At 41.9% G+C, this 22,735-nt stretch overlaps 1 protein-coding gene across 1 annotated transcript in view; it reads left to right on the forward strand.

Moving 5' to 3' along the window:
* The first annotated feature begins 8,100 nt into the window (after positions 1-8,100).
* The window catches only part of meiob (meiosis specific with OB-fold), a 58,938-nt gene continuing 44,303 nt past the window's right edge, over positions 8,101-22,735 (forward strand). The window contains exons 1-5 of the mRNA XM_063058879.1: positions 8,101-8,121; positions 14,064-14,144; positions 15,875-15,932; positions 19,112-19,243; positions 22,543-22,615. Coding sequence (XP_062914949.1) covers positions 14,076-14,144; positions 15,875-15,932; positions 19,112-19,243; positions 22,543-22,615 — 332 coding nt within the window. The 5' untranslated portion in view covers positions 8,101-8,121; positions 14,064-14,075. The remainder of the gene's footprint in view (positions 8,122-14,063; positions 14,145-15,874; positions 15,933-19,111; positions 19,244-22,542; positions 22,616-22,735) is intronic.

The following is a 22,735-nucleotide window of genomic DNA, read 5'->3' on the forward strand; positions in this document are numbered from 1 at the left end:
ACTCAGTTCCAAACAAGAGAAAATATGCAGATGCTAGAAATCCAAGCAACACACACAAAATGCTGGAGGAACTCAGAAGGCCAGGCAGTATCTGGCAGGCACTCTGTGAGCCACATGGAGAGGATATTGATGGGCTCACAGAGTGCATCACTGATTACATCAACTTCTGTGTGGACTGCAATGTTCCAACAGAACTGTCCTTTGTTATTCAAATAACAAGCCATGGGTAACAAAGGACATTAAGGACATCCTGAACACTAAAAAGAGGGTGTTTAGAGATAGAAATAGGGAGGAGCTCAGGGCAATACAGAGGGACCTGAAAGCCAGGATCAGGAAGGCTAAAGACAGGTATAGGAGGAAGCTTGAGTAGAAACTCCAGCAGAACAACATGAGAGAGGTCTGGAGTGGGATGAGGACCATCACTGGGTTCCGGCAAACTAGCAACAGAGGAGCTGAAGGCAGTGAGGACAGGGCCAACGAATTTAACCTGTTCTTTAACAGATTTGACATTGTGGCCCCTGCCCATCCCCCAAATGAGTCATCTATTGTCAGCCCCCAACCAACACATATTCCACTCTCCCCTCCTACCCATCCTCACAGTCCCCCACCCTGCTCTCATGACTCCCCTTCCCCACACGAAACCACCACGGTGGGCTTCACAGCTGAACAGGTGAGAAGACAGCTGAAACGTCTCAACCCAAGCAAGGCTGCAGGACCGAATGGTGTCAGTACCAGGGTGCTCAAAGCCTGTGCCCCTCAGCTATGTGGAGTACTTCACCATGTATTCAACCTGAGCCTGAGGCTCCAGAGGCTTCCTGTGTTGTGGAAGACGTCCTGCCTCGTCCCTGGGCCGAAGACACCGCACTCCAGCGGCCTCAATGACTACAGACCGGTGGCATTGACCTCCCACATCATGAAGACCCTGGAGAGACTTGTTCTAGAGCTGCTCCGGCCTATGGTTAGGCCACACTTAGATCCCCTCCAGTTCACCTACCAGCCCCGACTAGGAGTTGAGGATGCCATTGTCTACCTGCTGAACCATGTCTACGCCCACCTGGACAAGCCAGCGAGCACTGTGAGGGTCATGTTTTTTGACTTTTCCAGTGCATTCAACACCATCCGCCCTGCTCTGCTGGGGGAGAAGCTGACAGCGATGCAGGTGGATGCTTTCCTGGTGTCATGGATTCTTGATTACCTGACTGGCAGACCACAGTACGTATGCTTGCAACACTGTGTCCGACAGAGTGATCAGTAGCACTGGGGCTCCACAGGGGACTGTCTTGTCTCCCTTTCCCTTCACCATTTACACCTTGGACTTCAACTACTGCACAGAGTCTGGTCATCTTCAGAAGTTTTCTGATGACTCTGCCATAGTTGGATGCATCAGCAAGGGAGATGAGGCTGAGTACACGGCTACGGAAGGAAACTTTGTCACATGGTGTGAGCAGAATTATCTGCAGCTTAATGTGAAAAAGACTAAGGAGCTGGTGGTAGACCTGAGGAGAGCAGACACCAACAGAATCAACAAACTCATTCGTAAGGCCAGTGATGTTGTGGTGATGGAACTGGACTCTCTGACGGTGGTGTCTGAAAAGACGATGCTGTCCAAGTTGCATGCCATCTTGGACAATGTCTCCCATCCACTACATAATGTACTGGGTGGGCACAGGAGTACATTCAGCCGGAGACTCATTCCAGGGAGATGCAACACTGAGAGTCATAGGAAGTCATTCCTGCCTGTGGCCATCAAACTTCACAACACCTCCCTTGGAGGGTCAGACACCCTGAGCCAATAGGCTGGTCCTGGACTTATTTCCTGGCATAATTTACATATTACTATTTAATTATTTATGGTTTTATTACTATTTAATTATTTATGGTGCAACTGTAACGAAAACCAATTTCCCCCGGGATCAATAAAGTATGACTATGAATATGACTATGACTATCTATGGAAAAGAGTACAATCAACGTTTCGGGCCGAGACCCTTCAGCAGGACTGGAAAAAGAAAGATGAGAGTTAAAAGGTGGAAGGAGGGGGAGGATAAAACACAAGGTTGTGTTTCTCCCTCCCCTTCCTCCATCTTAACTCTACTTATCTTTCTTCAGTCCCACTGAAAGGTCTTGGCCCAAAACATCAACAGTACTCCTTTCCGCAGATACTCAGTTAATTGGATGTATGGCAATAGCAATGAACCTCAAAATCATCCCCATGTCACAGAACGCTTTATTTCTCAGGACAACTGGATACATGCAGTGCCTATAAAAATATTCAGCTCCCCAGAAGTTTTCATGTTTTATTGTTTTACTACATTGAATCATAGTGGATTTAATTTGGCTTTTTTGACACTTATCAACAGAAAAAGACTTGTGTCAAGGTAAAATCAGATCTCTACAAAGTGATCTAAATTAATTAGATATAAAACACAAAATAATTGATTGCAAAGTATTCACCCCTTCTGGTTAGTATTTAGTAGATGCACCTTTGACAGCAATTACAGCTTTGAGTCTGTGTGGATAGGTCTCTATCAGCTTTGCACATCTGAACACTGCAATTTTCCCCCATCCTTCTTTACAAAACATCTCATGCTCTGTCAGATTGCATGGGGATCATGAGTGAACAGCCCTTTTCAAGTCCAGCCACAAATTCTCAATTGGATTGAGGTCTGGACTCTGACTTGACCACTCCAGGACATTAACTTTGTTGTTTTTAAGCCATTACTGTGCAGCTTTGGCTATACGCTTGGGGTCATTGTCTTGCTGGAAAACAAATCTTCTCCCAAGTCACAGTTCTCCTACAGACCACATCAGGTTTTCTTCCAGGATTTTCCTTTATTTTGCAGCATTCATTTTACCCTCTACCTTCACAAGCCTTCCAGGGCCTGCTGCAGTGAAGCATCCCCACAGCATGATGCAGCTACCACTATGCTTCATGGTAGGGATGGTGAGTTTTTGATGATGTGCAGTGTTTGGCTTACTCCAAACATAGCATTTAGTCTGGTGGCCAAAAAGCTCAATTTTGGTTTCTTCAGACCATAGAACCTTCTTCCAGCTGACTTGAATCTCCCACATGCCTTCTGGCAAATTCTAGCCAATGTTTCAGGTGAGTTTTTTCAACAGTGGCTTTCTCTTTGCCATTCTCCATAAAGCTGTGACCTGTGAAGCACCCAGGCAACAATTGGTGTCGCGCAGTCTCTCCCATCTCAGGCACTGAAGCTTGTAACTCCTCCAGAGTTGTCATAGGTCTTCCTCACTAGTTCCCTTCTTACTCAGTTTTTGAGGACAGCCTGCTTTATGCAGATTTACATCAGTGCCATATTCTTTCTATTTCTTGATGATTGACATAACGGTACTCCAAGGGAAATTCAGTGACTTGGAAATTTTCCTGTATCTATCTCCTGACTTGTGCTTTTCAATAACCTTTTCAAAGCTGCTTGGAGTGTTTTTGTGTTTTCATGTTGTAGTTTTGGCCAGGATACTGCCTCACCAGCAGTTGGGTTGTCTAGGTACAGGTGTTTTACTACATTCAGTTGAAACACCTTGACTGCACACAGGTGATCTCCATTTAATTATGTGACCTCTAAAGCCAATTGGCTGCACCAGTGATGATTTGATGTATCATATTAAAAGGGAGGGAGTAAATACTTATGCAATCAATTATTTGGTATTTTATATTTGTAATTAATGTTGATCACCTTTGTAGAGATCTGTTTTCACAAATGAAATGAAAGTCTTTGTCAAAAAAAACCCAAATTAAATCCACTGTGATTCAATGTTATAAAATAATAAAATATAATTTCTGGGGCAGGGGAAGGGATGGGTGAATACTTTTTATTGGCATTGTATTATTTGTTCCAAGGCTGTGATATACTTGTTGCTGAGTTGTCCTGGAGTAACACAAACTGGTCATTGGTGAACGCAGCAGGCCAAGCAGCATCTGTAGGAAGAGGTGCAGTCGACGTTTCAGGCCGAGACCCTTCGGCAGGACTAACTGAAGGAAGAGTGAGTAAGGGATTTGAAAGTTGGAGGGGGAGGGGGAGATCCAAAATGATAGGAGAAGACAGGAGGGGGAGGGATAGAGCCGAGAGCTGGACAGGTGATAGGCAAAAGGGGATACAAGAGGATCATAGGACAGGAGGTCCGGGAAGAGAGACAAAGTGTGGGGGGGAGGGTGACCCAGAGGATGGGCAAGAGGTATATTCAGAGGGACAGAGGGAGAAAAAGGAGAGTAAGAGAAAGAATGTGTGCATAAAAATGAGTAACAGATGGGGTACGAGGGGGAGGTGGGGCCTTAGCGGAAGTTAGAGAAGTCGATGTTCATGCCATCAGGTTGGAGGCTACCCAGACGGAATATAAGGTGTTGTTCCTCCAACCTGAGTGTGGCTTCATCTTTACAGTAGAGGAGGCTGTGGATAGACATGTCAGAATGGGAATGGGATGTGGAATTAAAATGTGTGGCCACTGGGAGATCCTGCTTTCTCTGGTGGACAGAGCGTAGATGTTCAGCAAAGCGGTCTCCCAGTCTGCGTCGGGTCTCGCCAATATATAAAAGGCCACATCGGGAGCACCGGACGCAGTATATCACCCCAGTCGACTCACAGGTGAAGTGATGCCTCACCTGGAAGGACTGTTTGGGGCCCTGAATGGTGGTAAGGGAGGAAGTGTAAGGGCATGTGTAGCACTTGTTCCGCTTACACGGATAAGTGCCAGGAGGGAGATCAGTGGGGAGGGATTGGGGGGGACAAATGGACAAGGGAGTTGTGTCGGGAGCAATCCCTGTGGAATGCAGAGAGATGGGGGGAGGGAAAGATGTGCTTAGTGGTGGGATCCTGTTGGAGGTGGCGGAAGTTACAGAGAATAATATGTTGGACCCGGAGGCTGGTGGGGTGGTAGGTGAGGACCAGTGGAACCCTATTCCTAGTGAGGTGGCGGGAGGATGGAGTGAGAGCAGATGTACGCGAAATGGGGGAGATGCGTTTAAGAGCAGAGTTGATAGTGGAGGAAGGGAAGCCCCTTTCTTTAAAAAAGGAAGACATCTCCCTTGTCCTAGAATGAAAAGCCTCATCCTGAGAGCAGATGCGGCGGAGACGGAGGAATTGCGAGAAGGGGATGGCGTTTTTGCAAGAGACAGGGTGAGAAGAGAAATAGTCCAGATAGCTGTGAGTCAGTAGGCTTATAGTAGACATCAGTGGATAAGCTGTCTCCAGAGACAGAAAGACCTAGAAAGGGGAGGGAGGTGTCGGAAATGGACCAGGTAAACTTGAGGGCAGGGTGAAAGTTGGAGGCAAAGTTAATAAAGTCGACGAGTTCTGCATGCGCGCAGGAAGCAGCGCCAATGCAGTCGTCGATGTAGCGAAGGAAAAGTGGGGGACAGATACCAGAATAGGCACGGAACATAGACCCGTATGGGTCCTAGCTATGCCTGCCTTTTTGTTGGGTTTGTGGAACAATCTATGTTCCGTGCCTATTCTGGTATCTGTCCCCCACTTTTCCTTCGCTACATCGACGACTGCATTGGTGCTGCTTCCTGCACGCATGCAGAACTCGTTGACTTTATTAACTTTGCTTCCAACTTTCACCCTGCCCTCAAGTTTACCTGGTCCATTTCCGACACCTCCCTCCCCTTTCTAGATCTTTCTGTCTCTGTCTCTGGAGACAGCTTATCCACTGATGTCTACTATAAGCCTACTGACTCACAGCTATCTGGACTATTCCTCTTCTCACCCTGTCTCTTGCAAAAATGCCATCCCCTTCTCGCAATTCCTCCGTCTCCACCGCATCTGCTCTCAGGATGAGGCTTTTCATTCTAGGACGAGGGAGATGTCTTCCTTTTTTAAAGAAAGGGGCTTCCTTTCCTCCACTATCAACTCTGCTCTTAAATGCATCTCCCCCATTTCACGTACATCTGCTCTCACTCCATCCTCCCACCACCCCACTAGGAATAGGGTTCCCCTGGTCCTCACCTACCACCCCACCAGCCTCTGGGTCCAACATATTATTCTCCGTAACTTCCGCCACCACCAACAGGATCCCACCACTAAGCACATCTTTCCCTCCCCCCCGCCTCTGCATTCCGCAGGGATCGCTCCCTACACAACTCCCTTGTCCATTCGTCCCCCCCATCCCTCCCCACTGATCTCCCTCCTGGCACTTATCCGTGTAAGCGGAACAAGTGCTACACATGCCCTTACACTTCCTCCCTTACCACCATTCAGGGCCCCAAACAGTCCTTCCAGGTGAGGCATCACTTCACCTGTGAGTCGACTGGGGTGATATACTGCGTCCGGTGCTCCCGATGTGGCCTTTTATATATTGGCGAGACCCGACGCAGACTGGGAGACCGCTTTGCTGAACATCTACGCTCTGTCCGCCAGAGAAAGCAGGATCTCCCAGTGGCCACACATTTTAATTCCACATCCCATTCCCATTCTGACATGTCTATCCACTGCCCCCTCTACTGTAAAGATGAAGTCACACTCAGGTTGGAGGAACAACACCTTATATTCCGTCTGGGTAGCCTCCAACCTGATGGCATGAACATCGACTTCTCTAACTTCCGCTAAGGCCCCACCTCCACCTCATACCCCATCTGTTACTCATTTTTATGCACACATTCTCTCTTACTCTCCTTTTTCTCCCTCTGTCCCTCTGAATATACCTCTTGCCCATCCTCTGGGTCACCCCCCCCTTGTCTTTCTTCCCGGACCTCCTGTCCCATGATCCTCTTGTATCCCCTTTTGCCTATCACCTGTCCAGCTCTCGGCTCTATCCCTCCCCCTCCTGTCTTCTCCTATCATTTTGGATCCCCCCCTCCCCCTCCAACTTTCAAATCCCTTACTCACTCTTCCTTCAGTTAGTCCTGACGAAGGGTCTCGGCCTGAAACGTCGACTGCACCTCTTCCTACAGATGCTGCTTGGCCTGCTGCATTCATCAGCTACTTTGATGTATGTTGCTTGAATTTCCAGCATCTGTAGAATTCCTGTTGTTTACAAACTGGTCATTGCTGACTTGGTTATTGAAAGCACTATCAACAGCTTCAATAGCTTTACTAATGATTAAAGTAGACTCAACAGGCAATAATTAGCTACATTGATTTTGTCAAGTTTTTCTGGGCAAGACACAACTGGCAATTTTTTAATATTATAAACACAAGAGATTCTGTAGATACTGGAAAATCAGAGCAACACATACAAAATGTTGGAGGAACTCAGATCTGGCAGCATCTGCGGAAACGCATAAAAGTCGATGTTTCAGATTGAGATGAAAGATCTCAGCCCGAAACATTGACTGTTTATTCATTTCCAGAGGTTGCCTCACTTCCAACTTCCTCATTCATTTTGTGTACATTAATCTCAATATTACATTCAGTTAAATGTGAAGGACAATTGTAAAATTTAAAAGTAACCATAATATTTTTTAAGAATGCCTAGTACAAGTATGACCATTTAGTTACACATTTCTCTTTTATCTAGCATGTTTTTATTTGAGCATATCAAACAACCAAAAGAAGTTACTTGAATATAAGAGCTTTGCTGGTAATATACCCAATAACTCTACTGATATGTACTGTTATAATGCTCCCAGTCATTGATTTAATTCTGTGACCTCAGAATTTAGCATTGGGGAGGGGTTAAAAAAGAGCTCTGAACAGAATAGAGATAGGAAGAAGATTATTACTTTAACTCACAGTACCAGAGAGCCAAACGTCTCGAATTCAATCTGTACCAGCTTGGGAACCGAATTTCTCATACTAACTGCTGAACCTGCAATCGCGCAACCAACGTGATCCGTACTCTTAAGGATATTGACTATACCACTGTATCTAGATTTTGAAAGATGTTGGGCGCATAACTTAATACAGAACAGAAGACTTATGTGACTGCAGGGAAACAATAAAAATAAAACAAACAAATGTCTTCCCAACACCAAGATAAATAAAATGACTTGTCCCTGTATTAGTTTATATATTACCATGTTCTCCGGCACCCACTGCATCCCACGACCGGACAAATCCCACCTGCGCAGACCAATCAGTCACGTGCTCCCGGGAGCCGTGACGTCATCGACCGGCAACCGGCCAATTCTCGCGCATCGGGTACTGTCCACCCTGTGGTGATCAGGTAAAGTTTATCGCTGGTGAAACGTGTACTGTACAATGAAAGATGAGTAAAAGGTGCCCCGTATCCGGCGGTTACTTAGGCTCCTGGGGTGCCAGGCGAAGGGCGACCCTCTCCCACGGTTGGAATTGGCGAGTCGGCGCGCTCACCGCCGACCTGAAGGCGAAGCTCCTGGCGCGCGGGTTCCTCGTGTCCTTCGCCTTGACGCGCCTCGCCTCGTGGAGGAGAGATCGGCAGCCGATGCTTCCCCGTGTCCTAATCATTTACCATTACCTCGCCGAACGGCGGGTGTGAAATGTCTTCCCCTGTAACCGAAAGAACCCCGGGACTTGGAGGGTGATGCTGCCCATCACCTGTTTCTATCTGAGAAACAACTAAAACAAGGCAATGAAATAAAAAATAACTCTTGTAATATGCTCTGCTGCCCCCCTCATCGAAGTGTGAATCTTATTAGTCACCGAACACTTAATGCCCCCGCGAAATATTTAATAGTTCTGATTTTTTTTGTAATTTATTTTTTATTGAAGTTCATCATCAAACAAAACTTTCCATAAGATGTAGTTCAGATACTGTACATATATATCATAGTCATATTTGTTACAAATCTCCACATATTTATCTGAGGTATACACTTATAGAAAGGAAAGGAAAGAAAGAACAAAGGTAAATGCAATTACTAAAGATATCAACTTTGTCACTAATGTGGAAAGGGTCTACAAAGCAGGGCAGATGTGTTTATGCAAATTTAAGTATAATAATAAGTACTCTAGATTTAATCAATGCTGTTACCATTTAAGGATATAATAATCTTATTTTGTTTTATAATATCTTCACACTGGTCAAAATATTCTGCTTCACTATACCTCTCCATATATTTATTGACTTTTTAACTTAATGGATTAATTCAACTAAAAATTGGATCAAGTATCACCTCTTTTCTAAGCACTGCGTGGTCCAAAGTCAGCTTTGTTGGAGACACAAGAGATTCTGCCGATGCTGCGAACTTGAGCGACACATACACACCCTCACACAAAATGCTAGAGGAACTTAGCAGGCCAGGCAGTATATATCGAGGGAAGTAAACAATTGGTCTTTCCGGCGCAGACCAAAACCCAAAATGTCAACAGTTCATTTCCCTCCATAAATGTTGACTAACTTGCTGCATTCCTCCAACATTTTGTGTGTGTTGCTCAATTTTTGAGGAGTAGATTTTAGCGGTGACCATTTTTGGATAAAATCAATTTTCGGTCCCATAGTGCCTAAAAAGTTCGCTGCGCTGAATAAGAAATTAGACTAAGGGTTTTTGTTTGCTGCTATAAGATATAAGAGCAGAATTAGGCCATTTGGCCCATCAGGTCTGCTGCGCTATTTCATCGTGGCTGATCCATTTCCCTCAGCCCCAGACTCCTGCCTTCTCCCTGTAACCCTCCATGCCCTGACTAATTAAGAATCTAACAACCTCTGCCCTAATGTACCCAATGACTTGGCCTCCATAATCATCTGTGTTAACGAATTCAACGGATTCACCACACTCTGGCTAAAGAAATTCTTCCTCATCTCCTTTCTAAATGGATGTCCCTCTATTCTGAGGCTGTGTCATCTGGTCCTAGACTCCCCCACTACAGGACATCATGTTTCCACATCCATTCTATTGAGGCCTTTCAACATTTGATAGGTTTCAATGAGATTCCCCTCATTCTGCTGAATTCCAGTGATTTCAGGTCCACAGCCATCAAACGCTCCTCATGTAGTGAGCCTTTCAATCCCAGAATCATTCTTTGAACCCTCTCCAATGTTGGTAACTCACCATACTCCGAAGTGAGGCTTCACTAGTGCGTTCTTGTCAATACCTCCAGTTGAACTTTGTCTTTTTGTGTGTGCCTGTCAGTCATGGTTTTGTATTGCCATGTGCTCCTGTCTGGCTCCTGCTCTACTCCGGCCCCTGTATTACTGAGTACTCTGCCTCTCACTGTTTCTCATTATTACCTGTTTTGCTGCCACTTCTGTCTCATTGTGCTCTACCTATCATCTGCCTCTCTGTTTATTGCTCAGTGTATTTTAGTCCTGTGTTTTCACTTGTTTGTTGCCAGATTGTACCAATGAATTTTCCTGGGCCTTTTCAGCATTTGTATCCCTACGCTGACTGTCTGAATAGTGACTCTGCCTGTTTCCTGATTCTGGTTTTTTGGATTTCTCTGGATGTTTTGATTGCTGCCTGAACTTTGATGTTGACTTTGTTTACACCTCAAGATTTGTCACTTAATTTATTTATCATTGTGTGCACAGTACTGGGTCTGCAGTTGGATCCCTGATCCAGTGCCCTGACACTCCTAAAGCCTCAATATTACCTCCTTGCTTTTTATATTGTAGTCCAATCAAAATGAATGCTAACATTGTATTTACCTTCCTCACACCTAACTCAACCTGCAAATTAACTTTTACAGTATCCTGCATGAGGACCCCAAGCCCCTTTACATCTCAGATTTTTGAATTTTCTATCTGTTTAGAAAATAATCTATGCTTTTATTTTGTCTACTAAACTGTATGGCTATACACTTGTACTGTATTCTATCTGCTACTTATTCCTCTCCTAATCTTTCGGTCCTTCTGTAGCCTCCCTGCTTCCTCAACTGTGCCTTCCCCTCCACTTGTCTTTGTATTGTCTGCAAACCTGGCCATAGCCATCAATTCCATCATATAAACATTGACATATAATGTAAAATGAAGCTGTCCCAAACAGATTCCTGTAGAACACCATGAATTAATGGCAGCCAACTAGAAAAGTCTCCCTTTAGTCCAACTCTGTTTCCTGCCAATCAGCTAATGCTCTGTCCATGCTAGTATCTTTCCTGTAATACCATGGGCTCTTAACTTGTTAAGCAGCCTCGTGTGGTATCTTGTCAAAAACCTTCTGAAAACCCAAGTACACAACATCTGTGGATTCTCTGATGTCTATTCTGCTTGCTAATTTGTCAAAGAGTTCCAACAGATTTGTCAGGTAAGATTTTCCTTATGGCCTATTTTACCATGTGCCTCCAAGTACCCGGAAGCCATCTCCTTAACAATTGATTCCAACATCTTCCCAACCACTCAGGTTAGACTAAATGGCAGATGCTGGAAATCCAAAGCAATGTACCTGTACACAAAATGCTGAAGGAACTTGGTAGTCCAAACAGCATCTGTGGGAAAAAGTAAACAGTCAACATTTCGGGCATTGACTCTTCATCAGGATGGGAAAGGAAGGGGAGAATTCAGAATAAGAAGGTTAAATGGCCTATAATTTCCTTTTTTACCTCTCCCTTGAAGAGCGGAGATACATTTGCAATTTTCTAGTCCTCCAGAACTATGTCAGAATCTATTGATCTTGAAAGATCATTACTAATACCTCCACAATCTCTTCAGCCATCTCTTTTAGAACCCTGAGGTGGAGACCATCTGGTACAGGTAATTTATCTACCTTAAAACCTTTCAGTTTCTCAAGCACCATCTTTCTGGTAATGGCAACTTCACTCGTGTCTTCTCCCTGACACTCTTGAACTTCCGGCATACTGTTTCTGTCTTCCACAGTAAAGACCGATGCAAAATACTTACTCTGTTCATCCGCCATTTCCTTGTCCCCCATTATTTCCTCTCCAACATCATTTTCCAGTGGTCTAATATCTACTTTCACCTCTCATTTGCTCTTTATATATCTGAAGAAACTTTTAGGTGTCTTAAATATTATTGGCTAGCTTAACTTGGTATTCTGTCTTTTCCTTTTTATACATTTTTAGTTGCCTTCTGTTGGTTTTTAAAATCTTCTGACTCTTCTAACTATCCACTAATTTTTGCTCTATTATATGCCTTCTCTTTGGCTTTTACGTTGCCTTTGACTTGCCTTGTCAGCCGTGGTTGCATCATCCTGCCTTTAGAATACTACTTTGGAATGTATCCTCTGCACCTTCTGAATTGCTCTCAGAAACTCCAGCCATTGCTGCTCTGCCATCATCTTTGCTAGTGTCCCCTTTCAATCAACTTTGGCCAGTTCCTCTCTCATGCTCTGTAATTCCCTTTATTCTGTCCAGCTCTTGGCTCCATCCCTCCTCCTCCTGTCTTCCCCTATCATTTCGGATCTCCCCCTCCCACTTTCAAATCTCTTACGAGCTCTTCTTTCAGTTAGTCCTGACGAAGGGTCTCGGCCTGAAACGTCGACTGTACCGCTTCCTAGAGAATCTGCCTGGCCTGCTGTGTTCACCAGTAACTTTTATATATGTTGGTAGTACGTAGTTGTTCAAAGATTTCTTCAAGCTTGCCTGGTTGAAATTCTCTGCATTGATTGAGTAGGCATTAGGGTGTGCTGTTTCATGACTGCTGATCATGGTGCTCTGCTCCTCCAGTGGCTGCCTCTTGTTGGTTTGAGGTGGAATGTACACTGATACCAGGATGACAGAAAACTCTATTGGTAGATAAAATGAACAATGTTTGAGCACTGTATGTTCCAGGTCATGTGAGCAGGATTGACATAGAACCACCACTGTGAATTAATCATAAAGCATACTCTGCCTCTTCTACCTTTAAATGACTTGGATTCTGTCTTTGCGGTGGATGTTGAAACCCTCAGGCTGCAGTGCTGTGTCCGAAATGACAGGGGTAAGCCATCTTTCCATGAAGCAAAGTACACGGCAGTCCCCAATGTCCGTTTGGTACTGCAATCTTGCTCTGAGGTCTTTAATTTTTTTTTTCCAGAGATTGTATATTCACCAGCAGAATAGTCAGGAGTGAGGGATCTAAGGCCTTTTCTTAAAGGTGAACTGCACTCACATCCTAAGTCTGCCATCCAGGGTCTGTCGGTTTGTGCATCTATAGATACTTTAATTGTCTTAAAATGATGTTGCTTACTTAAGTACCCATGACTGACAGTTGGTTTTGCAGAAACTTGTTTGTTTTCCTTTGTAGATGTAACCAGTAGTTGAGATCTTGAGCAGTTAGCCCACCGTTTAGCTTCAACAGTGGCTGTACTTAGTGCAGCTGAAAATACTGAATATCAAAGTGTATTGTTCAGGTTGACATACAGTGGATCAAGAGACAGTGCACGGCTATGTTACAAGGCAGTTAAGTCCAAACTCATTCAGTAATGAGACATCCTTCATGCAACATTAAATGTGATTCATTTTAAGCCACCATTATTTCAAGATGCTTACTGGGGAATAACTAATGAAATCTCAGCAGTATAGCACAGCATTTCAGACAGTTTACAATAACTTGGTGTGATCAATCACTTCTGACTAATGGTTTTTGACCTATTTTTGTTGTTTTCAATCCTACCCATAAAAGGAGTATCCAGACAATGATCAAAGCAGAGCAGATGTTTCATTTCACCCTCCAACTTTGCTAATTTTTCTTGGCATCTCTTTAGTGTCTGCCTCTCACAAGTTGCAATGAAAAGTATTCTAAGAGCAGACTAAACAGGGGAGTAGGATCATGAGATAAGAATCAACTTCACAGCAAAGGCAATACTCAATCATTGAAAAATAGCATGACAGCTATGGCATCAGTCAGATTATTTAACAATTGCGCTCTGCTGCTGTAGGCAATTGTTTTTAATGGAGTGATATCAGTTACTGTATAGTGACAGCTGGGTCACTCTCTGGGCATGTTGATATAATGTGTATGGCATTTACAACCTTTAGGTGAGGTATTGTCAGGCAAGCCCAATGCCAACAGCTGCTATAGCAGTGACACTTAACATCCTTCAAATGTGTAGAGTATCTTCTGTTTCCAATTAGATACATTAGCTGGAAAACAGATGTGTTTGTTTGGTTTAGGGTGCCCAAATTTTTATTTGTGCAATAGGTGATAGGAATCTGCAGCATCCTTTTCACCTTTGTGATCCCAAAAGCAATTTTGCATGATTTGAGTATTTTAAAATTGGTTAAAATCTGAGTTCCTTTATTTTAAAATTTCAGACAAAGAAGACAATGGCTTTTGGATCCTTTGGCCAGAGCTTGGTACCTATCTCTGATCTTCATCCAAATTCAGCACGTCCCGTAGGTGATAGTTATACAATCTTGTCCAATTTCAAAAGTCTATTTTGTTCAGAAAATTATTTAGAAGCCAGATATTGAACATTTGCTTGAAATTTGTTTTTTATGCAAATATTAATATTTTGTTATCCCCTTTATAAAATAGTCAATATTTATTTTTGTTAAATCTTTCTCCAGTACTGAGGGAGTTATCGAACTTCATTGCTTTAAATCGCTTTCATTTATGGATTGGACATCTAGGGCTGATCATTTAATAATGGAAGAAATGAAATATAATTTTCTCCATATACTGTCTGCCTGTCTTTCCTTAGGAAAACACAAACTACTGGAGGATTTCAGTGTGTTATGCAGCATCTATGGGGACAGAGGGATATCCAGTACAGGGTCTCGACCTGAATGTCCGCCATCCAATCACCCTCAAGGATGATGCCTGACTCAGTTAGTTCCTCCAGCAGTTGGGTTTTGCTCCAGATGACAACATTTTGTAATGTCACCTGGCTTCCCTTACCTCCCGTAATCCATATAGAATTTCTGGATAAGCATTTGTACTTTAGTTTCAACCTGAAGAGAAACGTGAGCTACAGTCTTGGCATACTGTAAAAAGGAATCTATCATTTTTTAGGGAAAAAAAATCAGGGAGGTGATAATTAGGTGTGGAGCTTTTTGAATGTTGCAGTCCTCTGTTTACACTATGTTGAATCTGGCTTTCCTATTTATTTCTACTGAAAGGCAGCATAATTACACCAGAGTAGATTAACAAACAAAATACTATCCTAAACAGATGCAGGAATTTCTAGTGGACAAAAAGGCACACTGATTTAACTGAAACAGAAAATTAGACAGGATGGTTGTTGGGTCCACATAATTTGCAATCTTCTCCCGAAGTGAAAGTTATCCACAATGTTTCTGAGGTTATGACACTAATTTTGCAACAATGAAAGCATTTTCATGGTGCACTTTTACACCATGAAGTCTGAGACAGGTATTTGTGGAGTATGATACATGACCAAAGAGATTAAAGTTAAGATGAGACACAAGAGACTGGAGAAGCTGGAACCTAAAGTAACAAACAAAATGCTGGAAGAATTCAGCAAGTCATTCAGTTCCTATGGAGGGAAATGAATAGTTGCCATTTTGGATTGAGGCCCTTCATCTCAACTGATTAAAGTTAGATTAAGGGATGTTGTTACTTCACATGGTCAGTCAGGAAAAAAAGTACTGTGTCTCCTCCTTAAGTCTGCTGGCATTAACTTTCATTTGTTAAAGGTTGTTTCTAAATGGGAATACAGAGAATACTGTCTTTTCTTTCTTTAGAATCAATACTAAATTTAGACAGCTGCATTGACCAGAGGTTTAGCTGTACCAACTATTAAAGTTAACCAATATAGAATTACATGAAAATTGGAGAGGAAGTATGGCAGTGAGGGTGATTGAAGGAGGTGGGGAGAAAAATGGATAGTGGGAGGGCTAGTGAAGAAAAATGAAGGGAATATCCTTAATGTTGTTTAGCTTCTGTCCCTTCAGGAATTGGAGTAAAATTTGAATCAAATGGTATGATCAGTCATCCATTCATGGTATGGCATTGAAATGGCCAAATATATGCAGACTGCAAATTGTACATTTGTACCAGTAAACCTAATATTCATGCTACTAGTTACTTAATTTCTTCCATAGTTATTTAGTTGATATTGGTATCAGACTCTTGGTTCATTTTGTTGTTTTGTGTATTTCAGAGTGTAGCTGGAGTAGTGATTGGAAAAATTGATGCTAAAGGATTTCCTGACCGAAAGAGTTGAGTATTTATATTGCTACTCGTGTTCTTATGAAATAGTTTGTATGGAATCTCATTTTGTTAAAAACAACTTTATAGTATTTCCAATCAAACACTGGATATTAAGATAATTCATTGTTGATTGTCTGTTGTTTCGGACGATGATGTTTGTCTGTGCATCTCATCAATTGTGCGTTCTGAGGTGGCTGTACAGTCTGATTCTAGAAAGGCGTGAGCTTTGACAGTGAGGGCAGGTGAACTGTCCAACCACTGTTAGAGCAACTGATGTGGCCATTTTTCTCCTTTCTTGAGCAGCGACCAGATCTGCACGGCGATTATTCTTCAAGTTGTTGGAGGCTCATCTTATCAGGGCACGCCATCCAGTCTGGTCCTGAGCACTCTCTCGAGCTGCTTAGGTGCAATGTTAGCATGCTTGAGGTGGCTTTTACACAGTCCTTAAACCTCTTACGAGGTTCTCTTCTTCCTTGTGATAGCTCTCCATATAGCAATTATATTTGGGTATTTTGGAATCCTCCATGTGTATAACATGCCCTGTCCAGCAAAGCTGGGATTGCAGGATCATTGCTTCTATGCTTGTGCTCTCTGCTCTCTTGAGGACTTTCAGGTTGGTGATATGGTCCTACCAGTTGATGCCCAGGATTGATCTCAGGCTATGTGTATGGCAGGGATCCAGCATTTTAAGATGTCTTTTGTATACAGTCCAGGTTTCACAGCCATATAATAGGCTGCTAAGGATGACTGCTTTGTACCCCTTGAGTTTTGGACCGGTTTGGAATAGGACTTCCGTATTTCGTAGGCTGATGGTTCAGCTGAACAGCCAAGTGGCTTCTGCAAACCTATCGACAAGCAGCTGAAGATAGACTTCTGTGTGGGCCATAAGGGTACAATCTTCGGTGTACAGGGCTTCTCGATTGAAGTGTCATTCAAAATTCTGCAAAAAAATTATCAGTGTAGGAGCCTACTGGATTCAACAAATGAAACTGGAAAAAAATACTGATACATCGTTAATGGGGTAAACTCTTTACATGTAAATAACATGATGTTCTTGTAATCTACAAAAGGCCACCAGACTGTCTAATTAGACATCTTTGAACATTTGGAGCATTTAATTGGAACATCCATTCACATATGACATATGCTAAATGAAGTATGCTAGGTAGAATTTTGGTAGTTCCATTTTATTTGTGCTTGGTATTATTTACTTTTAAGTCCTGCTTTAATGATTGTATAATGATCCCATAATAGTAGGCTCAAATTATTGGTGACTTCAGCAACCATGAAAAGTAATTGAAAATAAATAGTTTATTTTGGGTACTTATTAAAACTCATCTGTCCACCATTTTTGAAGGAGAGGATACATATTACGTTGCTCAATTTTTCAATTAATCCTTGCCCCTTCAGAATTTTACAGTTAGGCTTGCTGACTTTTGGATGGACTCTTATATTTTTCATTAACATGGAAAAGTAGTGATCAAGATATATCTCTGCATAACCTAGAATAGGGGTTCACTGCTGTTTCTTATGCCATGGACCAATACCATTAGGCAAGGGATCCATGGACCCCAGATTGGGGACCCCTGACCTAGAATGACATTACGATAGAGAATGAAAGGAGCACTACAAAAACACAGGAGATTCTGCAGATGCTGCAAATCTGGAGCAACGTACACAAAATGCAGGAGGAACTCGATGGGGTCAGGCAGCATCTAAAGACGGGAATAAACAACTGACATTGTGGGCCAGAACCCTGATGAAGAGTCTCGGCTCAAAACTTCAACAGCTTATTCCCCTCCTTAGATGCTACCAGATTTGCTGAGTTCCTTTAGCATTTTGTGTGTGTGTGTTGAAGGAGCACTGCATCATTTTATGCATGTTTATAAATACCTTCAGGATATTTAAGATTTCTCAAATGGTCATTATTGGTGTATTCTGAGATCCATATGTAATACCATGAATCAGTACACTCATTCTCACTCCCACTCACACACGTTTTACCACATTTGGTATTTTAACAAAAGATTTTATTTCACCTTCTCGGATGTCAAACTTCAACAACTGAATTCAAGCATAATTTACACTTTGAATGATCCCTCTCCAAACTGAATAATGGGCTTTCAACCAAGACCTCAGTTTCATTCCCCGTAGTCGTCATTTCATTGAATTCCAAGCCTGACATGACATTGAACTTTTGAAGCTTTATGCCTTAGAAATACATTTTTTATTGTTAACTTGTAATACAGTCGGCCCTCCTTATCCGCGAGGGATTGGATCTGGGACCGCTCGCAGATACCAAAAAACGTGGATGCTCAAGTCTCAATGAGGTGGACCTTAGGACCCAGCGGAACTCCAGACCTTATTTAAACTGTCTCAGTGTGGTGGACATTAGGACCCGGCGGCGGAGCTCTGAATCTGCAGTGTTTCTGTTCACGAAAATAATCATGATCACAATTGAAAATCATGTGGAAATAATAAAGCGATCGGAAAGAGGTGAAACGCCATCGGTCATTGCAAAAGCGTTAGGCTGCAATCAGTCAACGATCGGAACAATTTTAAAGGATAAAGCAAGAAAGGCCCTGCCCCGATGAAAGCTACAATTATTACTAAGCAACGCAGTGGTTTAATTATTGGGTTTTGGTGTTTTGGGTTTTTGATCCTCCATATCAAGCCGGCACGGATTGAGAGCGCGCTCGGGAGCGGTCTGTCTCTGGATCAAACTCGGCGCTGAAACAAACGTTTCTTAAGTGTTTTATCTGCATAGAAAGGTAAAATATATACTATATACTAAGACAAACGTTTGACTAACTGACGCTACATAATAACGGATGTACCTGTTCTGACTTAGTAAGAGAACTTATGGGTTTTTTTCGATCCTGATCCACGATAACCTACACACATCCTCCCGTAAACTTTAAATCATTTCTAGATTATTTATAATACCTAATACAATGTAAATGTTATGTAAAGTAGTTGTTATACTGTATTGTTTAGGGAATAATGACAAGAAAAAAAAGTCTGTACGTGCTCGAACAACGTGCTGGAAGAGCACTTCCGGGTTTTCTTGATTCACAGTTGGTTGAATTCGCACATGTGGAACTCACGGATAGGGAGGGCCGACTGTATTACAAATATTTATCTTAATCTACAAAGAAATACAATTTGACATTTTTTGTTTTTTTAGACATTGGAACAGAAAGATACACTTTCACTTTCACAATACGAGATGCTCCAAACCATTTCATCAATGTAGTTTCTTGGGGGAGAGAAGAATATGTGAGAAGTCTATCAAACAGTTTCAGAATTGGCGATTGTGGTATGTTTAATTAGCTTAATTATTTGATAAATATTTAAAGCATTTTGTAGCTAATGAACTTACTACAGTACTTACGATAATCTATGTGCCTGTTGGCTCTTTCATAAATAATTTCCTTAAGGTACTCTCATAATCAAATATTGTAACTTTTGCCAACTTAATCTGTTAACTCTTCTTGAAACCAACTTACTCAAAGGATATTTTAAGTAAATTCAATATCAAAGAAAAATGTAACAATATTGAAAAAGTTGAGATAAAATATTTGATGGAAAACACAGTACTCACACCAGTTGGAAAGTATATATTTTATTAGTTGCTATGTTCATAGTGACCATTATAATACTACAACATATAATGCTCTGATATCTACTTCATCATATTATAACTAGGTCTCATTATAATATGACGAAGATATGGATAATATTACATAATTTATTGAGAAATCAATAAAATTAATGATTATTTGCATGATTATAGAAGAATTCTGAATTGCAGATTTATTTGGATACTGAAACAATATTTTTGAAATGTGCAGAATAATGGGGAATTGGACATGAGGAGTAAAATGAATTAGAGAGGGCAAAGGTGCCGAGAATGCAGGAAGAAGTGGGGCAGAAAGAAAGAGTAGCTTATTTAGAGAGGGGAAAGGGTAAAGTGTGTTAACGAAGAGGAGAGGCAGATGGATGCCAGAATAGAAAGAGAAAGAGGGAGACTGAAGAAGTAACAGTAGAGGGGGCAGGTGAAGACTGGAAAAAAGAGAGAGGAAAGAATGAGAAAAACATTTTATTTGTTCAGTGTTTGACCAATGGCATATTATGTGTAATTTTTAACATGCTCTCTGCAGTGTAATTTAAGTTTTATCCCTGTTTTGACATTTCAAACATCTTAACATAACTTAGTCCTTGGGCTGAATATTAGCCCTAAAATGGGTAAGATGTAGTAAGTTTGAAGTCGGCATTTAAAAAAATTTGGACTGTGATCCAGTCCATCCACTCTGGGTTTAAAGCAGTGGTCCCCAATCACCGGGCCGTGGACTGGTACCGGGCCACAAAGCATGCACTTCTGGGCTGTGAGGAAACGATATGATTTGGTGATATGAGTCAGCTGCACCTTTCCTCATTCCCTGTCACGCCCACTGTTGAATTTGAACGCACGTGAGGTCATTACCCACGCGTCATCCATGTCAGCGCGGGAAGAAGATCAACGCCTCGAGCTTCCAAATGGCGGCGGGCTGAAAAGTATGTTTGACATAACATCTCTGCCAGCATTCTGGACCAAAGTCAAGGCTAAATATCCTGAGATAGCCACGAAAGCACTGAAAATGTTGCTTCCATTTCCAACATATCTCTGCGAAGCGGGGTTTTCTGTAGTGAATGCAACGAAAACTAAGTTGCGGAATAGACTAGATATAAGGAACCCTTTTGAGTATCACTTCTCCCATCACCCCTCGATGTCACCATCTTGTTGCAGGGAAATAGCCCAGGGCTCCCACTGATTCAGCAATATTGGTGTGTTGCAATGATTTTATATGTTCATAGAAGGAAAATATGCGCTGTGTGTTTAATATCCAAATGTTACTTAAAATGTTATGATGCTATTGACTTATAATTGACTTATCACTATATTCATGCGAGGAAAATATGCGCTGTGTTTTTAATATTAAATTCATTAGATAAACCCTTTTAGAAACGAAATTGAGTGTAATAGCCACTTATAAGTGACTTATAGTTGACTTATCACCTATATTTCCGTTGTGATTAACACCCCCCCCCCCCCAGGGTTGCCAGCTGTCCCATATTAGCTGGGACATCCTGTACATTGGGCTAAATTGGTTTGTCCGTATTTCCCCCGCTAAGGTAGAGTGTTCCTATGAAACCTTTCGTGTTGAAATGGAGTAAAGTGAAGAAGCAACTACCATTAATTTATATGGGGAAAAATTTGAGTGTTCCCAGACCCAAAAAATAGCCTACCAAATCATATCAAATACCACACAAAACCTAAAATAACACATAGTAAAATTAGGAATTATATGATAAATACACAGCCTATATAAAGTAGAAATAATGTATGTACAGTGTTGTTTCACTGAACAGAATCGCCAAAACCAATTTGTAGAAAAAAATCGGCACGTGCATGTCACGCATGCGCACACAGGTGCCCGCGCAAGGCTTCATGGTCATGGTAGTCTTTCTCGGGGTAAACAGAACGTATTTGACTGCTACTCTTGTCCATTGGCAACCCTCTTCTCCCCCCTCTCTTTCCCCCCCCCCCCAGGTTGGCCGGTCCACAAGAATATTGTCAATAATAAACCGGTCCGTGGTGCAAAAAAGTTTGGGGACCCCTGGTTTCAAGAATGCAGGATAAAACATGGGCAAGCAATTTAGGAAACGATTTGGTAAACAAGCAAGTATCTTAATAAGCAACCTGGAATATAACATTAAATCAAAAGAGACAGAAGGTGCTGGAATCTAAGCAAAGAAAATACAATGCTGAAAGAGCTCAGCAGATCAAGCAGCATCTGTGAAGGCAAAAGGTACATGGCAATGTTTCAGATCAAAACTCTGCATTAGGACTAGAAGTGAACAGGAAAGTTTCCCTTGTTTTAGTAATACCAAGGGAGAGATAGAGGGTAGTAAGTGATAGATGGAATCAGATGGAGAGAGGATTGTGGGCAGAATCAACCATGTAGAGGGAGAAGTTGGTCACTGGTGAATAGTGGCTAGACAGTTTTCCCAGGTGAAATGGTTATATAGTACTACTTGTAGATTAAGAAGTATTTTTCTGATTGGTTCTCTTTTGTCCCTGCTAGGTTTGCGTTTCTTAGACTTATCCACCCTTCACTTGGTTCCCACCCCCCCACCCCCCCACCCCCCACTACCACCCAGTGACAGTGTTCCAGAGGTAGGAAGCACAAATCTCCATATGGATGTATTCAAACATCCCAGGATGATTAGCAGTAATTTTTTTTTAATGTTCTTTGGGACCTCCTTCTTAAATATGTGACCTTAAAATGTCACTGACTCTTAAAAGATATTGTAACTGTGTTTACTAATAAAATCCTTTTTATTTCTATACAACAAAATAGAAAATCTTGTAAATATTCAGTAGCTTGGGTAGTAAACATTGTAGGACTGAGATAAGAAGACAATTCTGATGAAGGGTGGAGGGTCTGAAACACACAGACTGTTTTTCATTCCAAAGGTGTTACCTAATCTGTTGAGTGTTTCTTGGATTTCATGTTTTTATTTTAGATTCACAGTATCTGCAGGTTTTTTTTTAATGGTGATATTTTCTTGTAGTTGTAATTGAAAATCCATTAGTACAAACTAAAGATCCAGAAAAGGAAGAAAGATTCAGCCCATCTACTTCAAGGTATATTAAAGGTGCATCTTTATATATAAATATAACATTTATAATTTTAATTGGTAAGTTATTAATAACAATATATTTAGTTATAGGTTATATCTAACTAAAATACCTACAATGCTTTAT

This window comes from Mobula hypostoma, chromosome 9 (assembly GCF_963921235.1).
Source record: "Mobula hypostoma chromosome 9, sMobHyp1.1, whole genome shotgun sequence".
Classification (NCBI taxonomy): Eukaryota; Metazoa; Chordata; class Chondrichthyes; order Myliobatiformes; family Myliobatidae; genus Mobula; species Mobula hypostoma.